The following is a 17,700-nucleotide window of genomic DNA, read 5'->3' as shown; positions in this document are numbered from 1 at the left end:
GCCAGGGGGGAATTTCGGCTTTTATTTTGTCCCTCGTGTATTTTGGCATCTCAAGGGCACACAAGGGGAAGCGCTGCCCGTGGCCCGCCTTGCTGCCCGCCCCACGCCCCCGCCCGACAGGGCGGGCAGGAGGAACCCCCCCCATTCACAAGCCACACGTACACACGAGCCCCCTCCTCTCCTTCCGGACAGCAAGGAGGTGGCATCATCCCACCAAGCAGCGAAGCACTAGGGCTGTGTGGCACGGGGGTGGGGACAGTGAGGACATTTCCTACAGAAACAGATATTCCCAACCCCCCAAACCCCCTTCACTCATGTCCACGGGGGCTCCAGCCCCCAGTCGATCAGTCAGTGAACTCTTGTATCCCCGTGTCTCCACAGAGAGGCCGTGAAGGGACCGGGGAAAGCAGCAGAGAAGAGAAGGACCCTGCTCCCACCCTCACTGCCCCCACCCCTTTCCCCCCCCGACAGCTTCAGCCCACTTTCCCCCCACCACACACAGCAAGAGGATGTTCTAGCTGGGAATCCGCTGATAGAAGTAGATGTAGCCCAGGTCCTTGGGGGGCTTCTCAGAAGCACAGACTTTCTGGTCGTTGTAGATCACCCACCTGCAACAGGAGCAAGAGGAGCTCAGGAATGCCATTCGTGGTTAAGACACAACTCGATTGCCTGCTCTCAGTCCCAACCCCCCAAGACTTCTGAAGAAACAGGGCAGGCTGGGGATTTAAAACCAGTACCTCAGTTCCCTTACACTGTGGAAATCCTTACCTGCCATCTTTCTTGATGTGACAAACATAATGTCCACACATAGTTGAAGTGCCCATGTGGCTGATGAAGGCAAACAGCTGATATTCTTGAAAGAAGGAGGGAAGAGAGGATTGTCAGGGAAAGATGTCTTACACCCTAACATCCTCTGCAAGGCCCTCTCTAGAGAAGGATCCCTGAAGGAAGCTCTGCTGGGTAATAATTTAGAACTGGATCCCCATCAAGTGTGACTGTCAGTGGTCTTAAGGCCAAACACAGAGGGAAATGGGAGATGCTGACTTCCATTTAAACTTCTCTCTTCCAACTTTCTATTTGGGCCATGGCTCCTGGATGGGTAAGGCAGGGATTTTGCCTCCCTCTGGCACCCAGGAGCCAAGCACCACTGGCACAAATTCTGTGCACAAACCGGAACTATTTTTTTCAGTGGGAACCAAGAGAGCAAAAAAGCCTCCTAGAACCACTGGACAAAAGCAGCACAGCCCTTCCTTTCTCTTCATGGCCCTTCCCCAACCTCTCTCTTATTGGCTTCCAGGTTAACACTCATCCAGCCTGAAGGATCTAGACTACTTTGCCATACCTTCCCTCCTCCTCCCTGCTTCCACCTCTACAACCAGACCAGCTCTGCAGTAGCTGCTGCTGCTAAAACCTGCAGTACTGCATGGATCAGGAATGACAAAGCTATGTTGAATTTGCACCCCAAAATCCACATTCCTATGGCTTGGAACTCACTTCCAGGCCCATCGCGGACTTTGGGACCCACAGGGATGGATTCAGAGATGGACTCGGCTGCCGAGCGCCCCTCTGAGATATCCATAGCAGCTTCTGCATCGAGGTCATCGATGTGACTAAAGATCCAATCCACAGCACGCTCCAGACTGTTGTTCTGGAAGGAAGAAGACGACAGTGAACTTGAGAATTCCTGTTCCTGAGAAAATCCTTGCACTCTGATGTCACCCATGCCTCTCACCGTGGCTCTAAGCGCTTTCATTGCCTGGTCCCGGGAGAAGCCCATGGAGACAATGGTGGCCACACTGTCTTCCGAAGGAGGGTCTGGGCAGGCAATAGTTGACCCTGGCCCACTGGATCCAGGGAGAACTAATGGGTTAGCAAAGTCTGCAGCAGGAAACACAACACAGCTCCGAGTAATCAGATCTCTCCAAGAGGGTACAGCCCAAGTCCAAACTACTTCAGTTTTCCACTGTGGTAGTAGGACACAAGAACAGCCCAGAAGCAGCAGAAAGCTTCACCATGCCCATGGCCTCATACCTGGATCGTCCATATGTGACATGACCCAGTTCATGGCCGCCTCAACCCCACTGTTCCCTGTGTAATACACGGCTTTGCGGCAGGCATCCATGGGAAAGCCCATTTCCACTAGCTGGATAATCACCGACTCATCCAGCATGGGTGCTGTGGGGAGACAGAAGTTAGAGCCACCCACTCCCACCCATCCCTGCTGGCTCCATTTTGTCTCATGTCACACAGCCTCCAAAGCCACCACTTCCTAGCTTTATTTCACACCACCTTCCATCTCATGGCTTTTCTCAGCCACCTTTCTTCTTCAGAAGAGCAGTCTCACACACAGGCAAAGAACAAAATGATTCAACCCATGAACTCAGGAGCACTGGCTCTTCCCTAGGCTCTGAACCCGACCTCCCACTGTGGTTTGTAAAAATTAAATACCCCTACCAATTAAATGCTGTATAAATCCCAGCTCTGTCTCCTCTAAATGCACCAGACACGCCACCCCATCTTGCACAGAACAGGAATCAATAAACCCCCTTGCATAACACTCTTGCATAACAGGCATGCAAGGGAGGCAGCTGGCAATCGCTGACAAAAGGACAGGGAAAGTCTGAGCAAGTGGGAAACTGCTAGCATGGGACACAAGGCAAGGAGAGCAAGGAAATGAGTCAGGCATCAGGAAGAGAGGAGGAGAATCACTAACATGTCGGAGAGGAGAAGTGAGGGGAGCAGAAGGAGTCGTCGTCCTCGTTGCCATAGAACCCCAGGCTACCTTTGGGCTCATCTGGTGTCACCAGTGGGGGTGCGATGTCTGGCATTTCTTCCTCTCCTTCCTGCAGCCCCGTTCCCTGCAGTGCAGAGATATCCAGCTCCTCTGGCATTTCAATGGAAACATCTGCAAGATATGGTCTTGCTCAGCCTCCACGTAGGGGCAGAAACAAAGGACTCAGCTGGGAGATCTAGAAGGGTAAGTCCCTGGGGATGCCTGCAGCAACTTTTGGGATAGTCACTTTCCTCCTGGCAGCAGTGACCACAATATCCATATGTGACTCCCAGTACCTATATGCTCTGTACTTCTCATCCTCCTTACCGAGTTTTTTGGGCACCCAGTCCAGACCAAAGGTGAACTTCTTGATCTGGATGACCAGATAGTCTGGGAAAGAGGCGAACCGTGTTGTTCTGAAAGAGACACGTAATATTTTTAAATACCTGGTCAGCAAAGACTAAGGGTATCTAGCTGATCCAATAAATCAGTGAGCAGGACAGAACCATGTCCTGAGCAAGTTGGGGGACACACCTGTCTGTGCAGCTCTTCTATACTGAGCTTAAAGCTCCTCAAACACAGAACTATTTCTAAGACAGAAGCCCTGATGAGATGGAATGCAAATCTTGGAGATGAGAAAAAATTGTACATATGCTCTACCTTCCAATCCTGTATTTTACAAACCTGGTCAGATTTTGTTTAATTGGAAGTCTAACTCTTAAGGAATGTAGTGGAAATAACATCTTTTATTAGAGCAACAGAACATGCAGGAACTGTCAAGCTTTCAAGCATAAGAGCGCTTTTTTGGATATGAAACAGAAGCAGTGAATTTTAAGTTAACCAAATTCAATAAAACATTTTTTAGTTAGACAATTTGAGAGAGAAAGTGTCTGGAAGCTATGAAACAGACGGGAATGTTTGTGAAGGGAGAAGCACTTCTAAGTGAGACAGATACTCATTACCAGGTGATAATTGCAAGATGCTGTAGAACTAAATCAAGTGACAGTAAAGTGTTTGAATACAACTCAGTAAAAATTAAAACAAAATGTTACTTTTCAATGTGTTATTTGTTTATAGTAGCTATTGCTTAATAGTAGAGAATTTAATAATTTAATTAATTAATCCATTAATAATGGAGTATAGAAAAGCCCTTCCAACTCTTTCATGACTTTCATTGCAAAAGAATACTCAGCAGTATATACATCACAGCAGAAAGCTGCTTACATTTGTAATTTTGTCACTTCAACTTTGCACTGTTGCATGTGCTACAAGCAGTGAGAAAAATTAAATCTGGTTTTTAAACCTTGCTACTAGCATTTAAACTAGCATTCTTTCAAAGAACTCATGCATCTGTTACACTCAGTGTTCTGCTCAAATCTTCACAGCTTAAAACTTGAAGGAATTTTAGACATAGTGTAAGATCATCGTCATCATACAGTCAGTGCAGATTTCAAAGCTAAATTTTAAATTTACAGTAACAACTACTAGTTTTCTGAAATATCACTGTGTTTTCATAGCCCCTCAGCAACTGAGAAATCTGATGACTAGTGCGAGAGTTTGTAATTGGACTCCACTAGCACTGCCGCTCTGCCTACTGAGGGTAACCACTCCAGCACTGATGGACTGATCCCCTCTCTGCTTCAATGTTCTATGGGCCCAGGGTGTGGAGGGCTACAAAGCTTCAATAATGGTTCTTCCCCCAAGCCACTACAAGTCCCCAGAGAAGCAGCTATGGCCAGTTCATCACAGCTTAGCTGACACACACTTACTTGAGAGCCACAGACTTGGCCTGCAAGGCTGTGCTCCAGAAATCATCCACCTGCTCTGGAGCTCCATAGGCCTCTAGGCAGGAGCTGAAAGGCACCTTGGCTCGCACCAGCTCAGGCAGAGGCTGCTTCTCCTCCTCTGCCTGCCTCTTCTTCTCCTCATATTCCAGCAGTTCATCTAGAGAATAAAGCAGGGGAGTCAAGGAACACCTCTAGGTACCTACAAAGCGACTGCTGCAAGCTACACCCAGAGGCAGAGCAGGCCTATAGATATACGCCATCAAGCACGGAGCACAGCTTCCAGAGCACAGCTCTGCCACTGCAGTCACTCCTCGTTTGCTGCTGAGTCACAGCCCAGCTTGTGGTGGCCGAGGGAGAGGCTCTAGAGGGACATCCGTGTCACACCACCTTTGAAGAATCAGCCCGATCCCACAAAAGCAGGAGAAGGACCTGGCCTCAGAAGTGGCAAAGAAGTCCCTTTCTCATTTAAGGAGCTCTGTAAGAATAGTATAATATAGAAACACAGGGCTTGCTACTGTTCTGGTGTAGGCACATTACTGACCTTTGTTGAGTGCAGCATCCATGGGCACAGGCAGCTGCATAATATAGTCCACACGCTGGGTGTATTTCACCTTTTCTGTGGCCAGGCACTTCAGCTTCTCCTCCACCAGAAAACGGAAGACCTCGTTAGGGTTCTCCGAGCTGCGGCAGTTCCTCTGAGGAAGGAGAAATTAGAAGAACAGATGTAACAGCAGAATAGCAGAAAAAATTATCTGCAGTAACAGTGATGTCACACAGCATGTGGCTGAAGAGGATTCACTTCTGTACCCAGTACCCTGGAAAAGACAGCAAAGAGGAAACTAAAGCCAGCTTCTGTACTCCAGGAAGCCATGGCATTCCTGCTCCTACAGAAGAAACTTTACACCTCCAGCTGTGCCACTCCCAAAAAAGACTTCTCCATGGAATCAGCTCTGAAAACATGGCCAAGCACCTCTCCTTCTCCACCCTGGCAGGTGCTAGATGGCCCATTTCCCTGTGTTCTTTCCCTCTCTCTGCTCCAACTGCCAGCTTCTCACCTCCACTCCTCACCCCTTGCTGTATGAAGAAAATCAAGCTGGACTTATCTGTGATTTGTCAGTTAGACTCAACCATTACCTCCACCATGTTGATGAAGTGCAGAAAGAATTCCTGGGCATCTTGCTGTCTGTTAGTGGAAAATTCTGGGTGCCCCTTTCCAATGAGGGACTTAAACATGCGTGGAGCAATGCCATTTTGCATACCCTGCAAAGAACAATGTGGAAGAGGAAGGTGGTCATAATTTGCCAAGCATGTGTCCTGGCAGGTAGCTCTCTATTCTTAGACATGCTTTTCTTCAGGTGACAGGCCTTGCAACAAGCCCCAGCACATGTCTTCAGAAAGGGTTCTCCCTCCTTTGCCATGTAGCACACACAATACCTCATGCAATACATGCATCAAAAGGATGCCATACCCAAGCCTCACCTTCTGATCAGGCTGTTGTTCCCCATCTGCAGAAGCTGGCCTTGAATACTCCCCAGAAAGCAGTCCATGGCCCAGTTTGGCTCTGGAATGACAAAGTCACTGTTAGCATCAATGTTTCTTCAATCTCACATGCTCCAGGAGCCACATCAACCCATCCAGATTTAACACTGCCATGGGCTGTCAGTCTCACAGATAACAGCTTTCTCTGCTGCACCAGGCAAGATTATCTTATCGTGGTCTGCTCTCTGGCCCCTGGAGACATCATTGACTTCAAAGTTACCAGGGCTTTAGGGTGCCAATCTCAACCACTGCTTGCACACTGACTAGAACACGAAGGAACAGCTGGTGCTGAGCCACACGGCAGCTGTGCAGCAGCCAAGCTGAGCTGCAGCCTGATGGGGGAATGGAGCAGTGTCTGACTGTGCAGGAGACAACCGGGCACAGAGAAATTGTCTGAGCCAGAAATAGCACTGCTGTGAGCACACTGATCACGTTTTCCCACAGGAAAGATTGACTGCATCAGGCACTTAATGGACAACAGTATGTGTTCAGTGATTTACTCCTATGCTCAGACCCTTCTGCTATTCCATTTCACTCCAGTCCTTCCCCATCATTACTGCCATATTCCCATTTGTCTGGAACCAAACCTTACCAAACCCTTTGCCCAGGCAATCATCTTTCTTCTTGTTTCACCTTAATCCCCTCTCAGTGAACACCTCACTCCAGGCTGCCCAAATTTAGAATCCTTCTGTACTGAACTCCTTGTCCACAAATGCTACCTTCCATTCCTCCCCACCCAAACTTCCACATGCTTGTTTGAAAGCAGCTGCAGCACAAACATTACATACGTAACATGCAACTCCCTCCCAAATCTTGTGTTCCTCCTTCTGCATATTCTCCACACTGGAGGGAAGCCTCTTTAAGCATACATAAGTTATCCACTGAGAATAAAGCTGCCTAAACCTATGTATCCCCTTTATAATCTCCCTCCATTGAAGACAGCAAGCCCTTTTTATCTGTTATGCAGACAGAAGCTGTCTCCCAGAAAACCCCCCAGTTTAACATGCATAATACATTTCAGAGCCTCTCATGAACACAGGGTGCACTCTGTCCTCTCCATCTAGGGCATTCAGCTGAACTTCCTTGGCTTAGATCCTTATTGATCACTGAGGATCAGTGTTTCTGGTGACAGGCAAGGAAACAGAGGTGAGGCTTGAAGGAGAACCCTGGTGCAAAGCAGCACAGAGGGGATGCATCCAGGCAGTCTCAGCCTTCTTTCTCTCACCAAAATTCTACGTACACTTGTGTGCTGAAATCCTGTGTGGGGTCTGAAGGTGCACTTTGGAATATCTTCTCCAGCTTGTCCACATACCTGTGGAGCAAAACAGAGCAATCTAGGGGATATGCAGCTTCATCTGGTAAAAATGCAGCTCTGAGGATGACTACTGCAACAGAAGCGCCCAGCTCTAGGGGACTGTGTACTGATCCCAGACTAATGGAAAGGAGTGATTAAGCTCACTTACTTTCTCTGGAAGTCTGGGATACTGAACAGCACCTGCATCACAGAATTGAGGTAGCAACTGTTGCCCAGGTTACGGATACCAGTGTACCCAGGCCCATAGAGGGGCTTGAGTTGAACGCCAGACTCCTGGATGAGCTCCCACTCGCCAATGCGCTGGTTCATGTCTATTTCCAGTTCTGTCATCGTCTTGTCTGTCTGCAGAGGGAAAGAACAGGAAAATCCTCAAAGAGGACTCAAGGCAACATCAGAGGTGTGAAAAATGCAACAATGCTGTAGAGAAACAGAGTCAAATTCATTCTGTTTTATTCTGTAAGTAGAGGAGGAAGAAACAAGAGTTGTTTCCATATATATGAATAGCTGGGACAGAAAGAGGAGGAAAAAGAAATATGGGAGAAAGCTGAACCATTCTCTAGAAAGAGGCATGGAAACTACACACTAACAAAAAACCCCTCAACACCTGGGAGGCTTCCTCCCCACAGTACTGACACATAACCCCAGGGAAATAATCCTGAGGGACATGAAAGAAAGGCAAAAAAGGCAATAAAAGAAGAGAGGCAGATGAGACAGCTCTCTGTGTGACAAAAAAACCCAAGGTTTCTTGACCAGGAATGGTTCTGCATAGCCACAGAAAGCTGGAATCAAGCAAAGACACCTCAGAGTGCTTCTCTGTCCTACTGGGCCTACAGGGGACACCACTTCCTCCTCACCTTCTGCATCTTAAGCATGTCAATCCCAAAGTGTGCTAGGTGTTCTGCCAGGTTGGGATCCAACACCATGTCATCCTCATCATAGGAGTAGACATCTATGCAGGAAAACAGGAAAAAAAGTAACTTATAATGACCTGTGATCTCATATTCACAGCTGAATGAAGAAAGTGCTTGGAACTGGGAGTTTTGACAAACTGAGCTGTTGGGCTTTCTGCCCTTTCTCAGCAGAATAACATAACAAGATTCCTCCTAAACATGTGACAAGACAATTTTGTCACCAATCAGGGTACAGAGGTACACTTATGCCAGGAGTAATGAAAATGGGTTACTCTGCCATATACTCTCTGCTCAGGATTTGAACACAGGGTTCTTTGATAAACACCCCAACACAGAAAATCAGATGGCAACCTGGATAACTACTCTGAAAGCTCACAATTACAAGGGAGAGGCAGAGAAAGGCAAGGCTTTTTTATCAGCTCTCTCTTTGCCTCACACAAGAAGCAGGTCAGAGGGGGAAAATTCACAATGGGATGATACTGCATGTTCCAGGTCACAAGATGGCCAACACCACCCTAATACCTGCAAGAGATCTGTGTCAGCCTGAGAGGTGCCTGGCATCCCTAACCTGGGGAGGAACCCCCTTCTCACCAGCCCCATCAGGAGTAATTGTTCCCAGTTTCACAGCCAGCGGGTAGCCAGTTTCTCGGTAGTGCTCGACCGCATGGTTGTTGCCACCACTGCCATCAAAATAGCGCCGACCACAGAGGATGGCTCCGTCGGTCATGTTCAGCCACAGGTTCTCCTTCATGTCACACTTGCTGCACTTCCAGCCACTATTGACACGGAACAGAGAAAAAGAGATCAGAGGGAAAACCTCTGGGTTCTACCTCCCAAGCCCTTGCCACTGCTGCCCACTGCAACATCCGCAGTATAAAGCGATCTCATTCCTCTTTTACTACAGAACACTGAGAATCCTGACATACCCCAGTGTGCCACCTCCCCTGAATCTACTGTGACAAGCACACCTGGAGACTCACAAAAGAAGTCTCATCTGCTCCGCAGCCCAGCACAGAAGAAGGGCCTGGGACACAAGTGACACAGCAAGTTCTGGTACTCTGCTCACCACGGTGGGATGCGGACATCGTTCTGAAGCTGGTGCAGGGAAAAGGCGTGTTTGGAAACACGTCGAACCTCCCCATCCCAAGCCTGCACCTCCTGCTTCCGTGAGGCTGAATCTGCTGTCAGGATGGCCTCAATCGCACTGGCAATCTGGAATCAGGACAGCAGGAGAAAACATGAAGGGCTGGCCTACCACAGTAAGGGCACAAGAAGCTTCCAGTGCCACGACACTCCACATTTAGGCAAGTTGGTTGGGACTTTGAGGAGCCTCAGTCACACACAAGCCAGATCTCTGTAATATACAGCACTGTCTAAGTGCAAAGCAATCCTGATGACTGCCAGCTGAGACTTCACAGCAGCTCTGCAGGATCCCTTTTACAGGACAGTTTCCTTCTCTGTAATGGTACATTTCCTCAACAACAGTAAACACAGCCCTCCACCCAAACATACCCTGTCTTTGACCATGTCTGGTAGTCCCTCTAGCCCATCACGTGGAATATCCAAATGGTCCGGCAAAATTACTATTTTTACATCTTCGTCATATTCAAACTTTTCTTCTGTGATGTCAAATCCACCTTCTACACCTACAGGAAGAAAAAACATCGTGGTAACAGGTGAAACCAAATGGCTTGAAAAGCTTCTTTCCCCACAGCATACATGAGATAAGGCACCACGACTAAGACAATGATCTAAATCAGCGATCCACAAGCTTTCTTCCACTTCTGGATCCTAGAGCTTCTGCTGGTGCTGTGGACTTTACAGGAACAATTATAAGCCTAGTGACAATAGATTTTGTTTTCCCCAGCTTTTAACAAATACTTAAAAACAATCTCCAGACTCTGGCTACAACTAGGAAGAAAATCAAACCTCCTCTAGAGAGGCATTGGCTCAACCTTAACCAGAATACTCAAGACAACAAATGGAGATGTGCATGAAGAGAGCATCTTGTAAGCCAGGGCAAAGGTCAGGTCTATCAGCATCTTTAAGAAGCCTGCCTCTCTTTCTTTCTTGCCTTTACCAGAAAGGATAGTCTACAGTCCTGCATTCAAGCAAGAAGAAGCAGGAGCTCTTCTGGAACCAAAACACCCAGAATTGCAGAAAAAGCCTGAGCAAAGGTATAGTGACAGTAGTTTCTATGCACACCTAGCTGTGCTTTCCAGAGGTTGCACCAGAAACTGGAGATCCATACGTAAAAGGTTATTTGCCAGTTGTAAAGAGTCATCATGGATGCTCACCAAAACATCTGCAGTTTCTGCAGATTTCCTCACCTACAGTTTTTGGACTATATAGGTACTCAGAGGAAAAGCCTGGCCTTCTCTGTTCTCTAGGTATTCACATCCTACATCCCAAAAGGAAACAAGCAGAAGATACGTGGCTTATTAGCAGCCTAAACCCCCTGTGTTTTTAAACTGAATTTCCTTTGTTTCTGGAAAAATTGCATGCTGTGATTGCAATAATCTCTGCAACAAATATCTGAACATCTGCAGCTGCAACAAATCTCTGAAGGGAATAAGAACTTTTGCTGCTCAGTGCTTCTGCCTCAAGAATCCTGTGTGCATCACAGTTCTGATAATCACTTCTGTATTTCCTTAAAACATCCTTGTCAAAAGTATCCAATCCCATGACATCTCCTGCAACTCCCTCTTAGATACCTGCAATTTTTACACTATGCACAAACTTCTGTATATGAACACAAAGATTTTAGAAAACAGTCACCAGCATCATGCAACAAGATACCTAGATAATCCTCTTCTGTGCCTCTTCAGCACAGCCCAGAGATTTCCTGTCACTACTTCATAGAGTAAAGCAATACACAACCCCTGCAAGGCATTACACAAATCCTGAACTCTAAACAAACTAAACCAGACTGCTGAGGTCCCCTCAGGTGGCCATGAGAACCTTCTGAGGCACCATATGAGGAAGAGAGAGGGTCTATAGGCACCAGCTTGCCCTGAGGTACTGCCTCCCTTTCCAGGGTGGTACCTAAGCACTACACACCACAAAAGTCCATCAGCCAACATGCAGGCATAGGAGGCAAGCACTGCAGATCTTTTCTTGTTATTGAGAGGGCAAGTGAGGTACAGAGAGATCAAGGGCTACATTTTGCTTGCAAATCTTTCTAGTACTTAAAAAAAAATATCCCGTGTCAGGATTAGCTATACCACTAGAGTTGAGCTAAAACAAAGATTAAAAAAAAAACTTCTCCTGAACTTGAGACCATTGCCTCACAGGGCTAATACTTTATTTTATTCTCTCTTGCTCCGTTCACACCACTGAGCTGTTATCACAGGCAGATATTTGCCAACCCACTGACAACACATGTTGCAGGACCTTTGTAGAATTCAGGATGCAGAAATAACTCATAATGCAGACTGGGCCTCATCCCTCCCAAAGCAGCATAATAATATATATACATAAAAGCACTGGCTATCTGAAGAAACAGACTCCAGCCTCAATTTTGCCTGAAGTGATCTATGGGGATCTATTCAGCTCACCAGCAAAACAGGGAGCAGCTGCCAGTCTTAACAGTGGTATTTGTGCTCTGGCAGTAGACGAGTCACTGGGCATCCTCACCAGGGAAAAAGTGAGCCAAAATCAAGACATTCACAGTCCAGATTCTGGATTTCCGTCTAGTGGTCAGCTTCCAGCAAGCCAAGAACCTGTTACTGCTACAATGTTCCTGTCCCTTCCTTTATCTGTCTCCGTAATGGCTCAGAAATTACCATCTGAGACTGCTCCAAATAAGCAGCATCTCCATTGATTGCCACAGCAGCCCTTGCAGGCGGTGAAAGACAGTAATGGAACACTGGCATTGTTCTTCCAAAAAAAGGAACATTAAAAATATTTTTTATGTTTTAATGTCCATATGTATTTCCTCCAGTATCAGCTTTTTAAGACCTAATGAACCAAAAATGTTAATGCAGCATTTCCCATTAATTTCTTTGCATCTATATCAATAATGCTAGTTCAATATCAGAGGAGTTTAAAAAACAGTTTACCTGCCAGAACCTTCAAACTTACTTTTCTCAGACATATATTTTCTCAAACTTACTTCAGCCCCATGCTGGGCACATTGTGTTTAAGCAACAGTCCCAGTCTGGTGATCCCCACACCAACCTGAGCCAGGCACGTGGGATCACGGCAGAGGATAAAAAACATACTTATCCATGGAAAACAAGATGCAACGCTGGATATAGAACACAACTACCACCCTAAAGGCTGTTCTACAGAAACTGCTCACCCGAGACACACTGGAAAACAGGAATTCTGAATTTGGCCAGGGATACTAGCCAAGAAGAGTAAAGCAAAAGAGACAAACCAAGCAGTTCCAGAGGACTGGCTGAACACAGGCACCATACAGTACATAGGTGCTTCCTTACCAATAGCCAAGCGGGTTGGTTTCTTCCTCGGGGGGTCCCCAGCGCTGGAGTTGGTGTCTTCTTCCTTCTGTGGCATTGAGAAGAAATAGGGAAGTAAGAGTTAAGGGGACAGGCACACTGTGGCAAGCCTTAGGTGTTAGAAAGGATGGATAAATCAGGCACTTAGGGATTGAAATCAAGCTACTCTGAAAACAGAATGAAACCAGGCAGAAATAACATGGGCAATCCATATGACAACTTAGCATAAGCAGAACTGGAGCACTGGTGTCCCTCAATTCACCAGGAAAAACAACAGCTGTATCTCAGGAGAGCAAACTGTATCTGATGGAATACACAGACACAGCCTGGCTCTCAATTTCAGAACAAGCTGAAGCGTATGTATTTTCATTTTTTTACCGGTTTACGTGTTCTTTTGAGGTGCAGGTAGACCCGCTGGCCTGTTTTCTGATAGTGCTTTTCCACATACTGCTTCCCAAAGCCCAGGAACGTGTTCATGCAGATATACAAGCCGCCATCTGACTCCTGGAAGGAAGGAGGGACAAAACTGAAGGGAGGTGGTAAGGAATAGCATTCCAGCTGCTAGGATAGGCATGACAGACTAGTCATTATTCCTTAAGTCATGGCAACAGCTCATCCCTACATAGTAGCCACAAGCAGTAAGAAAAAGGATGGCAAGCCCAGCCTGGCTGTCCCAGAAGAACAGGTACTCCCGTCATGATGATGTATTTAAAAAACTATTTGCGTGTTCATTTATGGCAGGATGCTACCAAATCAGGAAAGCCTCAGTTTCCACAGGAGCTTATCTTGTAAAAGGCTCCTAGCACACACAGTTTACAAGTTCAGAGCATGGTACAATAATTACGAGCAAAACTGTGGCACCCTGTCCAAACACATGACTTCCAGTGCCATAGGGAATGCTGCCAAGCTACAGTGTGAGGAAGGTTGACAGGCCACCATTTACTTTTGCTGTTGTGTTCAAAAGCCTGTGAGCAGTTTGGAAACAGATACAGAACGTGCCCCCACCGTCCCATCAGCAGCTGGAGAACACCCACTCATTCAGCAGATACCCTTTTCAGATTGAAGGGGCAGGGAAAACAAATGCAGAGGCTGGAAAGGAGGGGAACCACTAAGAAGCTTTCAGAAGCTGCTGGGACTGAGACGGAGAGGGCAGTGCAGGGTCAGGCATCACTGTGGAGCTCGGGGAGAGAAAGGGCCGGGCCGCCATGTGCTGCTGCCTCGAAGGAGCCGTATCTTCCAGCTGCAGCCCATTTCTGCCGGGCTAGGGCTCAGCCCGGCCAGGCACCCGGGAGAAAGCTCAAGGGGCACCTCGCCCTCCCGCTGCCTTCGGTCCCCTCAGGCCGAGCAGGGGTAGCGCAGGAAGCGCAGGGATGTCAGCGGCGTGGAGATGGCTGGAGAAGGGACCACTGCCATCTTAATGACACAGCAGCGCCTCGCCCCCCGCCTGCCGGGCCACGCTGCGCGGCGAGGGCGGGGAGGTGGCTCGGACCCGGGCAGGGCGGGACCCCCGGCCCGCCCCTCCACCGCCGGGGGTGGGCCTGGGACGCGCCCGACCCCCGCCCTCCGCTGGAGTAGAAGTCCTGGCGGCCCTCCACACGGAGGGTTCGGGCTGGGGGCGCTCCCTCTCCGGGGCTGCCGGCGGGCCGCCGCTGATCGGAGCGAGAGCCCTGCCCACGCCCGCCTCGGCCCCAGAACTACAGCCCCCAGCGCGCAGCGGGCGGGCGGGGCGCGCCGCGGGGCACGCCGGGCACAGTAGTCCGCGAGGGCCCTACGCGCCGCCCGGGAGCGGCCGCCGCGGCCGCCGGGGAACTACAAATCCCATGAGGCCCCGCGCGAGCTGCGCCCCGGCTGGCGGCGGGGTGGGAGCCGGCCGCGGCGGGAGCAGCCCGGGACGGCGGGCGGGCCGGCGTCGGGGCGCGCTTACCGGCGTGTCGAAGGAGAAGGCGCACTCGTCCTTGTGGACGCGGTCGCCGGCCTTGGGCACCCGGATGGACGGCAACACCGACAGCAGCGCCTCGCTCAGCTCCGCCATGACAGCGGCTCACCGCGGCACCGCCCACAGCCCCGCCCCGCCCAATCGCAGCCCAGCGCGGTCAGGCGGGTCCTGGCCAATCGGCAGCGAGGCTGGAGGCCGGACTCGCCGTGCCAACCCGCCGGCTCGCCCAATCGCAATCGCCCTTCGGCCATCGCGGGAGGCGGTGCCGGGCTCCTCGACCAATAAGAGCGTAGCGAGGGGCGAGGGGGCGGGTCTGTCTAGGAAGATTGACAGCGGGGCGAGGCGGGACGTGACGGGCGGGGCCCGCGGAGCCGACGGGCTGGCGGGGCGGGGCGGTGGGCGTGGCGCGGTGAGCCCCGCCCCCGCGCAGCGGCCAATGGGCGGCGGCACCGCCCGGCGCGCGGGAGATTCGAACGGCGCGTCCGGCGGGCCCGGGGCGCAGAGCGGCCCCGCCGCCATGGGGGCCTCCGGCAGCGCCCCCGCCACCCCGGCCGCGCCCCGCAACAAGCACCTGGCTCACGTCAGCGACCCCCGCTCCCCCACCGCCGGCATCCTGCGCACCCCCATCGAGGTAGGAGCCCTCCCGCCGCCGCTTCCCCCTGCGTGGCTCCGGCCCTCTGCCCGCACGCCTGCCCTCTCCGCAGGTGGTGAGCTCCCCGGCGGGCAGCCCGCAGCCCAGCCCCGCCGAGCCGCCGGCGGGCACCGGCCAGGAGCGGGACCCGCGGTCGCCCACGCCCGGCATCTCCCGCACGCCCATGAGAGCCGTGTCGAGTGGTGAGTGAAGCCGCCGTGGGTGGGCGGGTTGAGGGGTGCCGGACTTAGAGGCTCACCCCGTCCCCCTCCGTCCCCGGCAGACAGCGTGGACCGCCTGGTGACGCAGCTCAGCGAGGCCTTCGGGGCCGAGGCCGCGGAGCCGGCTCCTCCGGGAGCGGCGGGCCCCGCCCAGGAGCCGGCCCGGCGGAGCTCCCCGCCCGCGGGCCCGGAGGCGGAGAGGCCGCCCTCCCCCGGCACGGCCCGGCCCGGCCGCCCTGCAGGACACGGCTTCTGCTCGGGTGAGTGCTCGGGGTGGGGGTGAGGACACGGCTTCTGCTCGGGTGAGTGCTCGGGGTGGGGGTGAGGACACGGCTTCTGCTCGGGTGAGTGCTCGGGGTGGGAACGGCCGGGCTCCGTGTGCCCGGAGGGCTGCGCGGGGTGCGCTGTGAGCACGGCGGGGCTCCCGGTGCCTTCTCCAGGCTGCTCCGCGCCAGAGCCTGCCCCTACCCCCAGCTCGGATGTGCCCCCCGGCCTGGAGACTCTGCGGCCGGGGCACCCCTTAGGAACTGCGACGTTATCGAACAGGTTTCTGTCCAGAAATTGTTTTTAAACTGTATTCAAAATCAAGAGGTATACGACAGTTCTTCCCCTCTTCGAGATGGGTTTTTGACTGTGGAGACCTGTCCAGAGGGACCTTACAGTTTCTCCTTAGGAAGAGCTGTGGAGCAAGGGTGGGCAGCACGTCTCTGTGCTGAGAGACTCGGATGCAAACTGTGCTTCAGAAAGCGCTTGGCTGAGCACTACTCCTCAGAGGAGCAGCTGAGCACTGGGGCTGTTTGGCCTGGAGAGGAAAATGCTCAAGGGTTATTTTCTTAATAGATACAAATACCTGAAGGAAGGGTATAAAGAAGAGAGAACCAGAGGCAAAGGGGACATAATGGTACACAGGTTCCTGAACATCAGGAAACACTTTGTTTTTCACTATGAGGGTGACCAAGAAGTGGAACAGGTTGCTCAGAGAGGTTGCAGGATCTCTATCCATTGAGATATTCAAGAGACACCTGGACATGGTCTTGGACAATGGGCTCTAGGTGACGCTGCTGGAGTGGGTCCTCTAGACTTCACTTCCAACATTTCTGTGATCCCTTTGCCTCAAAGCCCTTGGTTAAATCTTTGATAAAGGCCAGGAGGCATTTAAAATCCAGGACCTTTGAGCCTTGTCGTGACATGCTGGTGTGTTTCCTTTTGTCAACTAGTGAGCAAGCCCATAAGACACAAGCCCAACAACAAATTCATGGCAACATCTGGAGGAACTGGCCGCTCTCCCCTCAGCATTCTACGAGATGATAATTCTCCCAGTGCTCCCACCCCTCGCCAGGTAAAGCTTAATGGGTCATGCTGAGGGAGGGAGATTGAGCTGAAAAAAAAAGCCACATCCTTCAATTTCTGTATCTTGTAGGGTCCCAGTTGAGAACTGTGGCCTCCCAGGTCTGTAGAGACTAGTAACTAAACAAATGTTTTTCTGTGGGTTAGTCTTGTTCAGTGTCTTTGGCCTTACTGTGAAATTGCCCATTTCAGTGCATTCTTTCTCTCTAGGCTGTAGAAAAAAAGTTACTCTTGTACATTGTCACAAGAGAGTCCAAGCTGAATGGCTTGAAAATAGGCTACATATTCTGCTGAGAATTAACTAACCTTCAATTAACTTGTGTTTTTCACTCTGTGTTTGGGTTTTTATTTCTCTAGGGTAAGAGGCATGTGTTGGGAGAGAACCTTGGGGAGAAGAAGGATGTGGATCTAAGCAGGAGCCTTAAATCTGGGAACTGTGCTTGGAGCGACTTGAACAAGGAGAACCAGCAGTGTACTTTTGTGGAGAACTAGGATCTTGCTATAATTTGCTCCTATGTTTTGAGAATTTTTTAGAGGGAAGAAATCCTACAATAGACTGAAACCCCAAAGCAGTGGTCATATTTCTCACCTATCCCTGCTGGGGAAAGATTTCTCCCTCTTCCTAGCTTGTCATGTCTAATGTACAGCACAGACTTTGTCTCTTTTATTGTATATCAGTTGTATTGGTTTTTCCATAGAGCTTTTATCTCTAGTAAATAAATTTGTGTTCAACCTTTGCTGACTGTATGTCCTGATACTGTGCTTGCTCAGCACAAAAAA

General features: G+C 50.4%; 2 protein-coding genes across 3 annotated transcripts; one reads left to right on the top strand and one right to left on the bottom strand.

The window, feature by feature from the left end:
• Positions 1 to 7: 7 nt before the first annotated feature.
• On the bottom strand, positions 8 to 14,839 carry USP5 (ubiquitin specific peptidase 5). 2 transcript variants are annotated; one of them, XM_021549111.4, is made up of 20 exons: positions 14,710 to 14,839; positions 13,164 to 13,289; positions 12,768 to 12,834; positions 9,838 to 9,971; positions 9,392 to 9,537; positions 8,917 to 9,101; positions 8,269 to 8,363; positions 7,563 to 7,756; positions 7,340 to 7,411; positions 6,040 to 6,121; positions 5,695 to 5,820; positions 5,102 to 5,255; positions 4,543 to 4,717; positions 3,101 to 3,189; positions 2,714 to 2,905; positions 2,032 to 2,175; positions 1,733 to 1,878; positions 1,495 to 1,648; positions 769 to 853; positions 8 to 608 (listed from the first exon to the last, which is right to left on the bottom strand). In XM_021549111.4, the coding sequence occupies exons 1-20, from the start codon at positions 14,815 to 14,817 to the stop codon at positions 515 to 517; spliced, it is 2,568 nt and encodes an 855-aa protein (XP_021404786.1). In that variant the 5' UTR covers positions 14,818 to 14,839; the 3' UTR covers positions 8 to 514. The 2 variants fall into 2 exon arrangements, with proteins under 2 accessions (XP_021404786.1, XP_021404787.1); XM_021549112.4 differs by having other exon boundaries at positions 2,783 to 2,905.
• Positions 14,840 to 15,195: 356 nt separating this feature from the next.
• Positions 15,196 to 17,657, top strand: CDCA3 (cell division cycle associated 3). The gene is made up of 5 exons (XM_085573188.1): positions 15,196 to 15,352; positions 15,426 to 15,555; positions 15,636 to 15,833; positions 16,791 to 16,912; positions 17,278 to 17,657. The coding sequence occupies exons 1-5, from the start codon at positions 15,239 to 15,241 to the stop codon at positions 17,410 to 17,412; spliced, it is 699 nt and encodes a 232-aa protein (XP_085429314.1). The 5' UTR covers positions 15,196 to 15,238; the 3' UTR covers positions 17,413 to 17,657.
• Positions 17,658 to 17,700: the final 43 nt, after the last annotated feature.

Source organism: Lonchura striata, chromosome 1, assembly GCF_050655825.1.
Source record: "Lonchura striata isolate lonStrDom1 chromosome 1, ASM5065582v1, whole genome shotgun sequence".
Taxonomy (NCBI): domain Eukaryota; kingdom Metazoa; phylum Chordata; class Aves; order Passeriformes; family Estrildidae; genus Lonchura; species Lonchura striata.
Note: the sequence above shows the minus strand (reverse complement) of the source record. Positions and strands in the feature narration are given on the sequence as shown.

Excerpts from the sequence above, each read along its gene's own strand:
- USP5 (XM_021549111.4), bottom strand. The coding sequence starts at position 14,817 with ATGGCGGAGCTGAGCGAGGCGCTGCTGTCGGTGTTGCCGTCCATCCGG. Across the intron at positions 9,102-9,391 it reads GATGTCCGCATCCCACCGTG|TGGCTGGAAGTGCAGCAAGT; the intron begins GTGAGCAGAGTA and ends CCGTGTCAATAG. Across the intron at positions 2,906-3,100 it reads CTGGGTGCCCAAAAAACTCG|ATGTTTCCATTGAAATGCCA; the intron begins GTAAGGAGGATG and ends CATATCTTGCAG.
- CDCA3 (XM_085573188.1), top strand. The coding sequence starts at position 15,239 with ATGGGGGCCTCCGGCAGCGCCCCCGCCACCCCGGCCGCGCCCCGCAAC. Across the intron at positions 15,353-15,425 it reads TCCTGCGCACCCCCATCGAG|GTGGTGAGCTCCCCGGCGGG; the intron begins GTAGGAGCCCTC and ends CCCTCTCCGCAG. Across the intron at positions 15,834-16,790 it reads AGGACACGGCTTCTGCTCGG|TGAGCAAGCCCATAAGACAC; the intron begins GTGAGTGCTCGG and ends TTTGTCAACTAG.